Source organism: Lipotes vexillifer, unplaced genomic scaffold (assembly GCF_000442215.2).
Source record: "Lipotes vexillifer unplaced genomic scaffold, Lipotes_vexillifer_v1.1 scaffold995, whole genome shotgun sequence".
In the NCBI taxonomy this organism is placed as follows: domain Eukaryota; kingdom Metazoa; phylum Chordata; class Mammalia; order Artiodactyla; family Lipotidae; genus Lipotes; species Lipotes vexillifer.
In genome coordinates this window covers 2,272,422-2,288,444 of record NW_006785389.1, presented here as the reverse complement: position 1 = coordinate 2,288,444, position 16,023 = coordinate 2,272,422, and the positions used below count along the sequence as shown (strand labels likewise).

The 16,023-nt window shown below is 49.2% G+C and overlaps 1 protein-coding gene and 1 pseudogene across 2 annotated transcripts; both read right to left on the bottom strand.

Annotated features, from left to right (window-relative positions):
* Positions 1-1,873: 1,873 nt before the first annotated feature.
* LOC103084422 (protein S100-A11 pseudogene) lies at positions 1,874-2,370 on the bottom strand (annotated as a pseudogene). The gene has a single exon (XR_014368646.1). The product of XR_014368646.1 is annotated as a protein S100-A11 pseudogene (transcript).
* A 1,280-nt stretch (positions 2,371-3,650) lies between these two features.
* Positions 3,651-15,242, bottom strand: ZNF135 (zinc finger protein 135). Its single transcript, XM_007457479.1, has 4 exons — positions 15,219-15,242; positions 8,156-8,282; positions 7,352-7,447; positions 3,651-5,574 (listed from the first exon to the last, which is right to left on the bottom strand). Exons 2-4 carry the CDS (start codon positions 8,187-8,189, stop codon positions 3,818-3,820), a joined length of 1,887 nt encoding a protein of 628 aa, XP_007457541.1. The 5' UTR covers positions 8,190-8,282; positions 15,219-15,242; the 3' UTR covers positions 3,651-3,817.
* Positions 15,243-16,023: the final 781 nt, after the last annotated feature.

Here is a 16,023-nt window from a genome sequence, read left to right as displayed (position 1 = left end):
TAGGGAAAGGAGCGTGGCTTCTGCAGTAGGAGGTTCTGGTTTCCTGTAGTGGAGACTGCTCTGAGAGGGAGACTCTGGGACAGATAAATCTAATCCTCCCCAGGTTCTTACCAAGTTTCTTCTCAATGGTTCATGTCCCTGCACCTTTGGATGGGAGTTAAGACCCTCAGCACAGACCCATTTTCCCTAATGCCTGACCCAACCCAGCTTCCCCTGAGGTTAACAAGTGGGGACATCTGACGATATTTTTGTCTCTCTGTAGAATAAATCATCCATTTGTGTGCTTTACCATGTGTTGGGCAGGGTGGTGATGGAAGAACAGCAAACAAATTCTAAATTTCTTTTAGTAGGTTTGTTTTTGTAGTGGTTTGAGAAAAGCAACTCTGAAACTATTTTACACGTATTTTAGAATTCAGAAAATTAGTATGTTTATTTTAGGGGTCTCAGCATTCTCGCTATTGAAGAGGGACATAAAAATACGGGGAGTCACAGATTGGAATGGGAGGTATTTCTGTGTATGTATATGCACCCATATACCTTTTTGTGTGTATCTATATAAGTGTTTATACAGGCGCCTTTATTTCCTAGCTCAGCAGTAGACAACCTAGTAGCAATGAGCACACCTGGCACTCATATTTTGTCCTGAATAGCATCCCCTACTAAAATGAACCAGTTCTTTGGACCTGCAGAAATATGGCTGATTTGGGGGATGATTTCAGGGTAGAAACAAGATGAGTTTATAACATCTTATACTGAAAATGATGAAGGCATGTCACAGGGATGGCAGGAACTTTCCTGAAGGGACTATTATTGGCCACATCTGGGACAACATGAGCACCAAAAAACCTAAGGACAGCATTAAGTCATAAAACAGGTGTTCACCAAGGCATCAGGGCAAGCCTCTCTGAAAAAGCCAACAAACCACAAGTGCAGAGGCTCCTAATGTGAGACCCCTCCCACCTCCCAATCCACCACACAATAATGCAGGTGTTATTATCTCTGGCCAATCTTCACCTTGTCTCCTCTCTATTCTGACTTTGATGCTGTTCTTCCCAGCACATCTAATTTCCTTGAGGACAAGAAGCTACACAAGGATAGAAGCACAGGGAAAGGGAAGAGGATACATGTAATAAAGGGAGGGAGGACAGAACACCTGACCAAAGGACCAAGGCTATTGAGCTGCCCTGTCCTGTACAGCCACTCGCTGGCTACATGTGGTAAATGAGCACTTGAAATGTGGTTACAGCAAATTAAAATGTACTGTAAATGTAAAACACACACTGGATTTCAAAGACATAGTATAAAAAGAAAGCAAAATATCTCAATTGTGATTTTTTTATATAAACAACATGTCAAAGTGGTAACATTTGGGATCTATAGGGACAAATAGTAAATTAATTTCACCTGTTTCTTCTTTTTAAATGGGACTATTACAATATATTTAAAAGTTACCGATGGGGCTTACAAGTTGTGTCTATTGGAGAGTGCTGCTATGCACTATTTACTGATTTTATTAAGTGTTTTTTTTTCACTCTCATAGTTCTTTATTCACTTATTTTTCCCCCCACACACACTAGAAGGTAACCTCAGTGAAGGCAGGACCTTGTCTGTCTTGCTGTATCCTCAGAGTGTATGACAGTGCCTGTAGTAGGGGTGTATAGACATTTAATGAGTGAACAATAAGTGACGTCTCTCCATTTGAATAATTTAGGGATGATTATGTTGGTATCATTAGTCATGATTATGTATACGCCCAAGATGCATTTTTACTATTTACTTTTCAACTTCTGGTTACTCTTTCCATCAATCTAATTTATATTCCTCCCAGTCATCTCCCTCCCTTGCACACATTTACTGACTCTCCAGTGCTTCAAAAAACAATATTGTTTTATTACTACCAGCAGAAGTGGCCTGCATGGGGTGGTGGGTGTGCCTGGCTCAGGGTATGTGTGGGCTGTGAGGGGTAGATGATAATTGGGAGGCTGAAGGAAAGGGAGTGGGGCTGCAGCCCAGGCCCAAAGCCGCCTCTGATTTACTTCTGGGAAGAGGTAGACTTAATAAAGGAGTCATGGCAAGTTACGGCCAGGCCGCCAACACGATTAAGAAATTCTTGGAAATCTAGCTGCCCATCAGAGTCGAGGTCCAGTTTCTTCATCATGCGGTCAAGGACACTAGGGTCCTTCTGGTTCTTTGTGAAGGCACCCAGCTCTGTATTCATGAAGATAAGGAACTCGGCCTTGGAGAATTTGCTGTTGTTACTGTCCCTTCCAGCATGCTTTTGGAAAACAGCAATCAGAAACTCAATACACCTTTCAGTCTCTGTAGAGCTGGATATTTTTGCCATGTTCGGAGAGGAGCAAGGCACGGGGCTGCGAGTGGGGAGTGGCGCGGCAAGCCATGATTTTCTTACGTGCTTTTTAAATGACTGAAATTAAGTCCAAAAAAGAGGGGGCATTCCACAAGCATACTGAGGAACAGTATTGGAAGACTATTTGCAACATGGTTTCCCCAAGGGAGAAATTTCAAGTTAACTGGAAGCTTATATCCTAGCACTGTGATTAGAAAAGTCAAACTGATTGTTATAACCCTAACTGATGGTTAGTGACCAAAATCAGCCAATGCAATTTACATATGGGTTCTAGTGAGGGTGACAAGTCACTGTTTAAGGATCACGGTTGTCAGGGTGACTGCTGTTAGTAGATTCAGGGTTCAGTGAAATACTATAGACTGCCTTCAAGTTAAATTTTATAAAAACAAAAGCTTATTAAACACCAGGATAAAGAAGCAATGAAAAAAAACAGTTCAAAAGAAGATTAACTTGTACATTTCTCAAGAGATAAATCTTACAAAACATAAGGTTCCAACGTGGGTGTGCTCTTGCTCATAAGATGGTGGCTTAACAAAGAAAAAATCTTCCTCTTTTTGTGAAACAGCAACATCTGCATTTCTAATGCCTGTGAGTCCTGTAGAAAAATTTATAGCAAGAACAGAGCAGCAAAAGCCATCTCAGAATCTGCAAGACTCCATGAAAGTGGCTTTACCTTTCAAGTCTTCCTATACAAATCTTTTCAATTCCATTGCATATAAAGATTAACTTATTGCAATATAATGCATATAACTACTTTAAAATCTGTTTATAGTACATGGATACTTTGTCATATGGCATTCACATCTGTGAGGCTGATGGCCATGTACCTTGACCAAAGAATTTACACACAAATCAGAAAATTTTGTACTGAGACAGCTGAATATTCATGGTGATTCCATAAAGTGCCACTCTCATGTCTGGAACACTCTGCCATATTGTTTTTAGGGAATATCAGAGTCAAGTTGCACCATTCATAAGCAACCCCTGCCAAGAATGTAATGTACAATAATGATAAATTCTGACTGTGTTTGGTTCTTTTATATGAAAGGCATTTGCTGAGTTTGTCACACTTTGAAAATCTCTGGTTTGGAATATGGTGAATCCTTAGAAGCCACCCCAGATCCACATTTTTTTTTCCATTTCTCTTTTGTAGGTTCTATAGTGAAGCATTAGTGGCCACTCATGGCTGAAAGTCCTCAACAGTGATTGACTCCACACTTCCCTACTGTCTGGATGATCTGATATCCTGGGATGGATGACCCAGAGCTAGGTATTCCCACAATCATTTCCATAAATATGAACTCTCTGTGGGGGTGTAAGGAGTTTGCTGAGCATGAAGGCTTGTGTATAATGTTTGTGTTGTTTCTCAGGAGTATGACTGGGTCAAATCTAGTAAGCAATGTGCTACAGCTTAAGGCTTTGCTGGGTCCCAGAACATGTGGAGTGGGTCTATCCAGCATGAGTTCTCTGGTGCTTGGTAAGGGAGGAGCTGTGTGTGAAGGCTTTCCCACAGTCCCTGCACTCATACGGCTTCTCTCCTGTGTGGATCCTCCGGTGCTGAGTGAGGTGGGTGCTCTGCCTGAAGGATTTTCCACAATCCTGGCACTCGTAGGGCTTTTCCCCAGTGTGTGTCCTCTCGTGCTGGCTGAGCGATGAGCTGTGGCTGAAGGATTTTCCACATTCGTTGCACCCATAGGGTTTCTCCTTGGTGTGAATCCTCTGGTGTTCTATGAGGAGGGAGCTCTGGCTGAAGGCCCTGCCACACTCGTTACACTCGTAGGGCTTCTCTCCCGTGTGGATCCTCTGGTGTTGAATGAGTGGAGCAAGCTGGCTGAAGGCTCTGCCACACTCGTTACACTCGTAGGGCTTCTCCCCGGTGTGAATCCGCTGGTGTTTGGTCAGGGACGAGCTGTGGCTAAAGGCCTTCCCACACTCGCTACACTCATAGGGCTTCTCCCCGGTGTGGATTCTCTGGTGCTGAGTGAGGTGTGTGCTCTGCCGGAAGGCCTTCCCGCACTGACTGCATGAGTAGGGCTTCTCACCCGTGTGTGTCCGCTCGTGCTGGCTAAGTGACGAGCTGTGACTGAAGGTTTTCCCACACTCGTTGCACCCGTAGGGCTTCTCTCCTGTGTGGATCCTCCGATGCTCGGTCAGGAGCGTGCTCTGGCTGAAGGCCTTCCCGCACTCGCTGCACTCGTAGGGCCGCTCGCCTGTGTGTGTCCTCTGATGCTGAATCAGTGGTGTGATCTGGGTGAAGGCTTTTCCACATGCCTGGCACTCATAGGGCTTCTCCCCCGTGTGGATCCGCTGGTGTTTGGTCAGGGACGAGCTGTGGCTGAAGGCCTTGCCGCATTCTCCACACTGGTAGGGCTTCTCCCCGGTGTGGATTCGCAGGTGCTGGGTGAGGTGGATGCTCTGCCGGAAGGCCTTCCCGCACTGACTGCACGTGTAGGGCTTCTCACCTGTGTGCGTCCGTTCGTGTTGGCTGAAGGAGGACCTAAAACTAAAGGATTTCCCACATTCACTGCACTCGTAGGGCTTCTCACCTGTATGAGTTCTCTGGTGCTGGATCAGTGGGGCAATTTGGTTGAAGGTCCTCCCGCACTGAGTGCACTTATAAGGCTTCTCACCAGTGTGGATTCTCTGGTGTTTGGTAAGCGCTGAGCTGTTTCGGAAGCCTTTTCCACATTCGTGACATTCGTAAGGTCTCTCTCCCGTGTGTGTTCGGTGGTGTTCGATGAGTGCTGAGCTGTGACTAAAGGCCTTTCCACATTCCTGACATCTGTAGGGTTTTTCTTTTGCACAGGTTTTCTGTTGAGCATCTGAGTCCGGATTCTCCCTCTTTCCATGTGTTCCCCACACGGGGGGGCCTTGCCTTTTAGGAGTCATTGGTTGAGTTGGGAGATCAGGCCTCAGACTCAAGTTTTCCCCAAACCCATTCCCCTGTTGCTGCTCCTGAGTGGGTGTCTTCACAGGCATGAAGGCAGCCTGCACCACATGGCTATCTGGCCTCTTACGACCCTGTTCCCAGTGGCCCTCAGCATGTTCACCCTTGGAGTTCCACAGACTTTCCCACAGGAACCTTTCTACCAGGGCATTATTGGGTATTTCTTCAGTTATGTCTTGCTTCACAGTTGATAGTTTGGTTTGTCTAGTTTCAAAGTCTAAAAGAAACAGAAAAATGGAAATGTCCCTTAATCCCAGTTCTGGGGGAAGAGTTTGTGGTGGCTGGGTGGGTGGATGGAAGAATAAAACTGATGGTTTTGTAAGGTCCAAGGCACAGGTGGCTTTGTCCATTAAAAAAAACAGAGTTTTGCAAATGAGAGAAGGAACGGGAGAGGGAGGAGAAGCACAGAGAATAACCAGGGGTGGGGGACTTGGTGTAGGGGTGTGGATGGGGTTTTCATGGGGAGCACAGAGAATGAGGGTGGGAGACGGTGCTGAGGAGAGAGATAGCATCCAGGAAAACTGCTGACAGACGCCCCAGACCTGGAGTACTGCCAGCCCAGAGCAGAGCTCAATGGGCACGCTGAACGAACAAACAGATACGTTTGCTCCTCCTCCTCCTTCATTTTGGCCCTCTCTGCACAGCTATGGCTTCGGTGTCCCCACCCTGACACCGAACCGGCCTAAAGGTGTGACATGGGCACCGTTCCCATTTATGTTACACTCTAGTGAAAAGCTAAAAATAAAAAAGGTCAAGCCAGATGTGGTTGGCAGAACAGTGGCTCCCAAATATATACACATCCTAATCTCTGGAACCTTTGAATATTTGCTTAACTTACATGTCAAGGAGGAATTAGGCTGCTCATCATTTGACATTAGCAATCATCTGTGATTACCCTCATTGGCTTATCAGGGTGGGCCCAATGTAATCAGAAGAGTTCTTCAGTGTGAAAGAGAGAGGCAGGAGGGACATGATGTGAGAAGGCTTGACCAGCCATTGCTGAGTTTGAAGATGGATAAGGCCTTGTGTCAAGGAATGTGGGCAGTCTCTAGAAGCTGGACAATGAAAGGAAACAGATTTTCCCCAAACCCTCCAGAAGAAACACTGCCCTGCTGACACTGTACTGTAGCCCAGGGAGACCCATTTTGGACTTCTGACCTCTAGAACTGTAAGGTAATTTGTGTTGCTTTAAGCCACTAAGTTTGTGATAATTTGTCACAGCACCAATCCGAAGCTGATATACTAAGTAAGGACTGGTTATTATTCGAGGCTAGGGAGACCCTGTTATAACCCCAACACACACACACTGGTCCATCCCTTCTTAGGCCCTGGTGATGGGCCACTGCTTACATAGGGTCAGGGCCTGTCGCCAGAGGGCCGGGACACTCCCACTCCCAACAGACTTGCCTGCTGGTCTCAGGAGCTGGACAAGAGGTATGAAGAGCAGAACTACCCAGCCAACCTACAGGCACATGGAAGAGCCCAGCCTGGATCCAACAGCCCACAGATGCATGAGTCATAAGTGATTCTTTGGTTTAAACCACTGAGGCTGGAGTGTTTGTTACATGGCAAGAGCTGGCTGTTGCACTGCCTTGGTGGCTTTGTGCTTGCTGTTTCCTCTGTCTGGAGTTCTGTCCTCCCAGATTGTTTCATGGTCACATTGTTCTCATGGTTTAGGCTTCAGCTCACACACCACCTCCTTGGAGAGGATAGCCCTCAACTCTCTGCTCAGTTCTCGCCCCAATCCTAGTCTCTACCTCATCCCCTGCTTCCATTTCTCAGCATTCATCATAATCTGTAATCATCTTGTTCACTGTTATTATTATTATTTTAGCTATTTATCGTGTGCTCCTCTCCCTCACCAAAAATGTAAATTCAGTGAAGATGGGAACTTGGTCTCACAGCAAAATGGATGCTTGGTTAATGTTCCCTGAAAGACTGAGTAGTTAATTTGCTCTGAAGAATCAGGGCAGAAATGGAGAGAGAACCTGGGGGGTGAATGGGTTCCTCCCAGACCTGCAGGGCTTTCATCTCACCTGTGCACACACCTCGGGGGGCTCCCTTGTCCACCACCCACAGCTCCGCCTCGTGCTCCAGCAGGGAGATGACGTCCGGCTTTGGGAGCCAGTGTCCTGCTCAGGGAGAAACCCATGGAGTGAGCATCTGTGTCCCAGGACCCTCCCCAGCCCTCTGCCCACTCCACCCTCAGTCTTCCTGGACCCAAGTGGCTGGGGTTCCAGGAGGCCATGGTGTGGTAACAGCCTCTGACATTCCTTAGGGACCTCCTCCCCTCACTCAGTCCCTGACCCCATCCTTGGCCCCAGTGTGGCCAATCAGAGCTCTACTTTGTCCCGTGCCTGCTGGCAACAATGACCAGCCTGGAGGGGACCTGGCTGCCAAACCAAGACAACCCAGGGGCCTTCTATAGGTGCCGGGACACAGAGCCTGCCTCTTCTGCTGGTCTCAAACCTGGGAGAGGCACCCTCTCAGCTGTCTTGTCACCTTCAGAGGGCCCCATCTGCGAATGGAGGCAGAAAGGGGTATGGGGGCAGGCAGCAGAGGGGTCCCGACAGCACCATAGGAAGATCCAGGTCTACCCAGGGTTCTGTGGTCACGGGACCCGGTATGTCCCTCTTACCCCATGACTTTCTGCTTCTGGCATTGTTAGCTAGGGTCTGTCATTTGCAACCAAAACATCCTAATTGACATTCCCTGCACTGAAACAGGTCCCTGAAGGCCAGGTATTTGCTTTTATGGCCTAGATCTACTCCCACTTTTATCCCAGGAAAATTAGAATCTGTACTGTAGGCAGACCATCCGGGGCACGGGGGTGGCCTCACCCACAGAGGCAAGGAGCCCAAAGGTCTCCAGCATCACATCTCGGTACAGGGTCCTCTGGGATGGCTCCAGCTGCCCCCACTCCTCCCAGGTGAACTCCACGACCACGTCCTCAAAAGTCACTTGCTCCTGAAATGTCACACATGAGCGTCCTCAGTGTCCCCAGTGTGGCTGCTAGTGGCAGCATCTGGTGAACGGGGCCTTGGCCAAGTGGGTGGGAGGCTCTGGGGATTTGGATAAGGTTTTTACTGTGGGGCCTGGGACCCTGCTGGAGAAGAGTCTCTTGAAATGAGAAGTGCTGCTGATGCGTCATCAATGAAGGGGAGGATGGTCCTGGCATGTTGGGTTCACAGGAATTGTGCTTGCGTGGGTAGTCCCTCCGAGAAGCAGCTGGGTCTGGGCAGCGGGGAAGGAGCATCTGGAAACTGTCATGTTGGCTCCCTGCCTCACCCTTTGGCCAAAATAACATCCTGATGGGTCCAAGATGCATACATAATGAATGAAACAAAGCCCTCTTTAAGACATGAGAGGGTCCATGCTGCCACGAGCACATTTTACATAGACTGGGAAAGCTTAAGTGTCTTGCCCAAAGTTATAAAGCTAGTAAGCAGCAAATCCATGGATTGAATCTGGGTGACTTTATTAAGAATCTGTTCACGTGTAAATTAAATTCAAGTACATGAAGATCCATGTATATGTAGAAAATCAGTGTGGTAGTGGGAGCATTTCAAAGCAATGGACACTCCAGGGCAACTGGGCCTCTGTTAGGGGGAACAAACAGTAGATCCCTACCTCACCATAAATAAAAATAAATTCCAGAAATATTAAAGAGATGAATATAGGGCTTCCCTGGTGGCGCAGTGGTTGAGAGTCCGCCTGCCGATGCAGGGGACATGGGTTCGTGCCCCGGTCTGGGATGATCCCACATGCCACGGAGCGGCTGGGCCCGTGAGTCATGGACGCTGAGCCTGCGCGTCTGGAGCCTGTGCTCCACAACGGGAGAGGCCACAACAGTGAGAGGACCGTGTAATGCAAAAAGAAAAAAAAAAAGAGATGAATATAAAAAAGGAAAAAGTTGGAAAAGTATAGGCCATGAATTTAATAAATGGGTGGTAGAGAAAGTCTTCACAAATAAAATATAAAACACTAAAAGTCAGAAAGAAGAAAAATGAGTGTGGTAGGCAGAATTGTGTCACTACCATCCCTGGATTACATGGCAAGGAAGAATTAAGATGGCAGATGGATGAGACTTCCCTAGCGGTCCAGTGGTTAAGACTCTGTGCTTCCACTGCAGGGGGTATGGGTTTGATCCCTGGTTGGGGAACTAAGATCCCACATGCCATGGTGTGGCCAAAAAAAAAAAAAAAAAAACATGGTAGATGGCTTTAAGGTTACTAGTCCGCTGATCTTAAAATAAGGAGATTATCCTGGAATATCCTGGTGAGCCCAATATAATCACAAGGGTCTTTCAATGGGGAAGAGGCAGAAAAGTCAGCCTCACAGTAATAGTACGTGAGGAAGACTCAAATGGCCAGAGCTGGCTTTGAAGATAGAAGCGGGTTAGGAGCCAAGGAATGTGGGAGGCCTCTAGAAGCTGGAAAAGGCAAGGAAGTGGATTCTCTCTTAGAGCTGCCAGAAGGAACACAGCCCTGCTGACACCTTGATTTTAGCCCAGTGAGGTGTACTACAGACTTCTGACCTCCAGAACCATAAAATAATAAATTGTGTGGTTTTAAGCCACTAAGTTTGTTAGGATTTGTTACAGAATTGACAGGAAAATAATACATTCAGCAATCAAAATTCATGACTTCTAGATGACAAAGTCTTTACAAGCCACTTCAAGGACCCATGACAGCAGAATGAATATTTGCAACATAAATGGAAGGAAAAGGATTAGTGGCCAGCACATGCAAAGAGCTGACAAATCAGTAAGTAAAAGGCAAACAAGAGGACAGAGAGTCTGGTCCTTCTGAGAAGAGGATGGCTTAGTACCCAGGCATGGATTACTTTCACAATTGGCAGGTTTTTAAAAATACATACACTTGTTACGCCAGCAATTCCACTTCCCCTCCATCTCCTCCTTCCCCCAAGAACCTTGCTCCCCTGCTGCAATGTCATAACAGACAACTGGTAATGGCCTCGATGTCCATCGTGGCAGAGCAGCCAAAGTCAGGTTCTGGAAAATCTGCAGCCAAGCATAAGACGGGGGGCACTGATACGCACAGCTGGGAAACAACCTTCCAGATGGAAAAATCCTGGATGGTGGGACGTTGCCAGCCCAGTGCTATTTATGTAAAAGGAAACAAAGCTCTAATTCTAATATTTGTCTGAAAATGTGTACATAAACACAGGAAAATGAGGCACGTGGAAGTGACAGCAGTGGCAGCTTTAGATGGAAGCCTGGGAGATGGGGCTGAGGAGCAAGGGGGACTTTATAAGTGCTGCTTGACATTTTTATAATGAGAATATAATTACGGGATATTATTTATTTAAAAAATAAGCCAATTCATCAACCTAGAAATCACTGTGAAAGATATCATGGTTTTGATACATTAAGAACTTTAAACTTGTGAACCTTAAAAACAAAATTCAGAGCAAACACATAGATGGTGCTGAAAGATGCACGTGGATTGCTCACTTAATAACCCCAGGCCACGGGTGATCACATCCAACCACTGTTCACCCAGGGAGGATGCCAACGAAGTCACCCAAAATCACCCAGGGAGAAAGGGCTGAGCCAGGATTTGAACTTGGGTAGTCTGGGTCCAGCGCGTCCGCCTACTGGCCATGTGGCTGAACCACCTCCCTGAAAGACAAATGAGAGAAAAACACACCCCAGGGGTCAGAATGGAAGCTCTGGACCGGCAAGGAACTCGCATCCTCCTATCGGTTCCTCCTTGGACAAACACGGACCCCTGAGATGTCACAGCAGCAGCGACTGAGGGAGGGGCACGAGGGAGCCCCAGGGAGGCTAGGAACTTCCTGTGCCTCAGCTGTACCATCCACTGGTGTCCATACATGCAGTTGCCAGGCTGCACACTCAGATAAATCTATGCTGTGCCTAAATGACGCCTGAATACACAGAAGAGGGGATGGGGAGACAAAGAGCCAATGGAGAGTGGCCAGGAAAATGAAATGGGTGGGGGTCTCCAGTGGCAGGACCCCTGAGGACTGTTTCCTAGTCTTCAACTTTGGACATTTAGATAATGGGTTAATAGAACTGCCATACGATCCAGCAATCCCACTCCTGGGTATATATCTGAAGAAAACAAAAACAGTAATTCCAAAAGATACATGCATCCCAGTGTTCATAGCAGCTAAATGTCCATCAACAGATGAATGGATAAAGAAGATGTGCCATATATATATATATATATATATATATATATATATATATAATGGAATATTACATATATATATATAATTTTATTGACGTATAGTTGACTTACAATGTTGTATTAATTTCTACTGTACAAAGTGTTCAATTTTATATATATATATATATATATATATATATATATGTACACACACATACACATATAATGGAATACTACTCAGCCATAAAAAATGAAATTTTGCCATTTGCAATGGCATGGATGTACCTGCAGGATACTATGTTTAGTGAAATAAGTGAGAGAGAGAAAGACAAATACTGAGTATTATCTCTTATATGTGGAATCTAAAAAAATAAATGAATGAACCAAAAAAAAAAAAAAAGTGAATGAATATAATAAAACAAAAACAGACTCATAGATATAGGGAACAAGGCCAGTTTCTTCTGTGATCAAGTGGGGAATTTATGATTTTCCTTAAGGCCCATGAGGTTTGGACACAGACATCCTCCACAAAGGGATTTTCATCTCACAGAAGCAAGCGCTATGGATGGCTAGTGGGGGAGATGCAAGGTCTATAGACTTTGACCATGTGGGCGGGAGTGAGGGACACAAGGTGGCCCACATCCTGGACCCTGGTCTTCCAGGCAGAATCCGCCTCTGCTAGAATTTCTCCCACCAGAACTGGGCATCTGGGAGGTTACGCTGTGAAGACCCGGCCCTGGATCCACGTGACGGAGATTCAAACTCCAGCACCAGCTGTCTTTTAACTGCGCTGTGCCTCCCTGCCCTCATCTGCAAGTTACTGGGAGCTCCCTGAGAGCTGTTGGGAGGAGTGAGGGAATTCACAAGAAGTGTGTACCCTTGGCCCGGTGCATAGTGGGTGGTTTACCTGAGGACCCAGCATTCAAACAGCTGTGCTGGGGGGCCCGGGGAGGTTTTATTTTCTCTCACCAACCCTCCCTGCTTGCTCCACACCTTCCAGACTCATTAGGTCTCGCTCAGTGGTTATCTGCGGAGTCCTACTGAGTGCAGGTCACTGTTCAGGCCGTGGACACAGGACAAACACAGCCTGCCTCCTGGTGCTTGTATGCTAGTTGCAGGGTCGGGGAGCTGGCAAAAATGAAAACCCCAGGAGAGGCCAGTGCTCTGGAGAAAATGGGGGGATGCTGCTGGGCAGCCACACAGGGATCTGGAGAAGGAGCCATGAAGGCAGCAGGATGTGTGCTGGGCACTGGGGACCTCAGGGGACAGGTGGTCTGCGCCAGGCCAGGGGTCCTGAGCTCACGCCTGCCTCAGCCACTCCCAGTTGCGTGACTTGCCCCTGTGCCTTGATCTCCTCCTCACCCCACCTCGTGGGACTGATGTGGGGGCTGAACAGAGTGACATGTGTCCAGCACTGACCAGAGTTCCAAACATTCATTGTTCACCCATTCACTGTGCACCTACTGTGTGCCGGGCCTTTGCACGTGGCCAAAATGGCCAGAACTGCTTCCCAAGGCCCCAGGCCCCTGAAGCCGGCCTAGGAGACCTGGTTTTCGGTCTTCCTGCCACACGTGTGCCTGGTCTTCATGTTAGGTGCCTGGCGTGGTCCCACCTCCAGGCCTTTGCTCGTGCTGTTCCCTCCACCTGGAACATTCTCCCTGTGGGTCCTGGCCTCACCCTGTCCTTTCCTGCAGGTCTGTTTGGGGGCCACTTCCTCAGAGAGGCCTCCTGGGCTGTACTGGTTAATGCCTGGTCCCCAAGTCCACCCTCTTCTGGGCCTCATTTCCCTGCCCAACACTTGGCACGTTTACATTCCTCATATGGTCTGTGAGCCCCCGGGGATGGAGATTTCTGCTCATCTTGTCTGTTCCTCTACCTGGAGTACCTGGAACGGTGCCTGGAATGGTGCCTGCTCATTGGCAGTGCTCAGTACAGGTTGGCCAAGTGACTGGATGAAGAGAGTGAGCTGGGAGAACAGACCTAGAGCCCTGTGTTGAGAAAGTGCCAGACACATCAGTGGGATGGATGAACCATGTCTGCCAGGGTGGCATGGGGCGGGGGGGAATCCAGGAAGTCTTCTCGGAGGTGGTGAGAAGTGGAGGAGGACATGGAGCTGATTAAAGCACATTCCTGGTGAGGGCAGAGGCCCTGAGGGCAGAACGAGCCTGGTGGGGCCCACAGGTAGAGGCTGGGAGGCCCGAGAGTGAGGTGGTGGTGTACTCACCGGGTCCCTGGCAGTGAGGAGCCCAGCGGTCATTCCCTCCTCCTTGGGCCTCTTGCAGGAACAGCCAGCTCCTCGGCAGGCAGTTCTAGGGGGAACGGGGATGTGAGAGACTGGACAAGTGACAGGTGACCAGTAACCCCAGACCCTGGAAGCCCTGTGTGCAGGTGGAAGGAGCTCAGCACCCAGGCCAAACTCAACAGCAGTGCAACCTCAGCTTGGCATTTCCCGAGCTCCTGCTGTGCACCCAGGTGCTAGTCCAGGCACTGTTGAAGTATGAGCTCAAATTTTCCTTACCCATTCCAGACAGGAAAACTGACCGCCAGGTGGGCAAGGAGCACAGTCTGGGTTGCACAGATGATTTCCAGGGTGATGACTTACTGTGACAGAAAGCCAGACAGTACGGGGGTCTTGGGCACTGTATGGTGTGCGTCAGCTTCTCTCTCACAAAATGAGGGTGGTGACCCAGGACAGAGCTTATGGGAATTAAAATGTGAAAACGGCTGGAAATGGAGCCCAGCAGGCAGCAGAACACACAGGAAGGCGATTGTTGCTGGGAGAGAAGTCTCTTGCTTCAGTCAGCATCTGTTTAGCATCTACTACGCGCACGGCCCAATTCCCAGTGATTTACAAGCCGTTCCCTGGCTGATTGCCTAAAATGAAAGTCAGGCCAAAGGCAGGACGTGTTTCCCTTCTCTCTGTAATGTTCCTTGACGACCCTGCCTATGCACCCCTGATTCTGCCCCATCCAGCTTGTGCTCCGTTGTCTTCATTGCAGTTTCCTGGATGGGAGTTATCTTGTTTAGTGATGTTTTATGGGCTTATCATCATCTCCCTGACTCTCCTGTGGCATCCAGTGTGGAGACAATGTTGGGGGGCTCTAGGATACAAGATGGGCCTGGCACCCAGGATATATAAATACCTGCTTGTTGAATTAATGATGGAGCCTGAATGGTGCCTGGCATGCAGTCGGTTCTCAATAAGATTTTAATACAATGAATCTGTTTCCTGGGTCCCAGGTGGCTAGGGTCAAAATCTGGTGCTTTGGCTCTCCCTCACCTTCATTCTTTAGACAGAAGTCCCTCAGGAAGGTGAAGCTCCAGAGATGACATTGTGGTAAGGCCTCGGCCTTACCCACTCTCCAAACCCTGGACATCCCGCCAAAACAGGGAAGGGATGCAGGTCAGGCTGGCTCCAGGCTCTGAAGGGCCCGGCCAGCCAATCTCTTACTATGCTCACGAAGCCAGAGACCCCAATGCCTTCCATCAAAGCCAGTACCCAAGCCCCTGCCCCAAGCCCTCCTCTCGGACCCTGAGACCACCCCCCAACCCCCTACCCAAACCGGGCCCCACCCACTCGGCCCCGCCCATACTACCCCCAGCCACCCGCCCTGGGCCCAAAGCAGCAGAAGAGACGAGACACAGACGCGCGCCGTTAGGTACACACCCGGGCCGGGGCCCCATAGAAGACCTTGGACCCGCTCCCGGCTCGGCTTCCTCAGCCCCGGCCACCCCCAATCTCACTTACCCGCCGGACTGTAGGACAAAGGCCACGGCAGCCACTAACCAACCTGCGCCTGCGCAGGGACGCCTAACTACATCTCCCAGAAGGCAGCACGTGCGCTTCCGGTCGTCTTCCGGTGCGCCCCGCCCCCGCCCAGGGCCTAGGCTGAGGGGTTCAAATACTGAGCTCTGCCTTTTCTCCCACCCTGGGACCCTCCCACGCCGAGCTCCTTCTGGGAATGGAGGACGAAGGCCACGCCAGCCACGGGCCGCTACTGCGCCTGGGTGGGCGGGCGCCGAACCACATCTCCCAGAGGGCGGCACGTGCAATTCCGTTCATCTCCGTGGTCTGAGCGGTTCGGAGCCCTTTTGCTGCGCTCCTTGGAACGGAGGAGGAAGGCTGTACCGCCAAGGGCCGGGACTGCGCCTGCGCGGAGGGCGCTGAACTACATCTCCCAGAGGGCCACGCGCGGCTCCCTGCGCATCTGTCCCCTCTCGTTGGGTTCATCGAGGACAGGAGTTCGAGTCCTGACGCCTGTATCTGTGTCACCGTCAAAAATATTCCCTACCCGCTGATGTGTGAGGAGCCTTATGACCGTGGCGCCGGCGCTCAGCGGGTGATTGGCTGGGGGGACTAATTTTGGCAGAGGGTTCAGGAGTGAAAGGGAGCAATCCCTGGATGGGCTCTCTTGGTAACAGACTCCTTTGTGTTCTCTATTTCTTGCTTAAAGAAAAACTGTAGGGCTTCCCTGGCGGCGCAGTGGTTGAGAGTCCGCCTGCCGATGCAGGGGACACGGGGTCGGGCCCCGGGCCGGGGAGATCCCCTATGC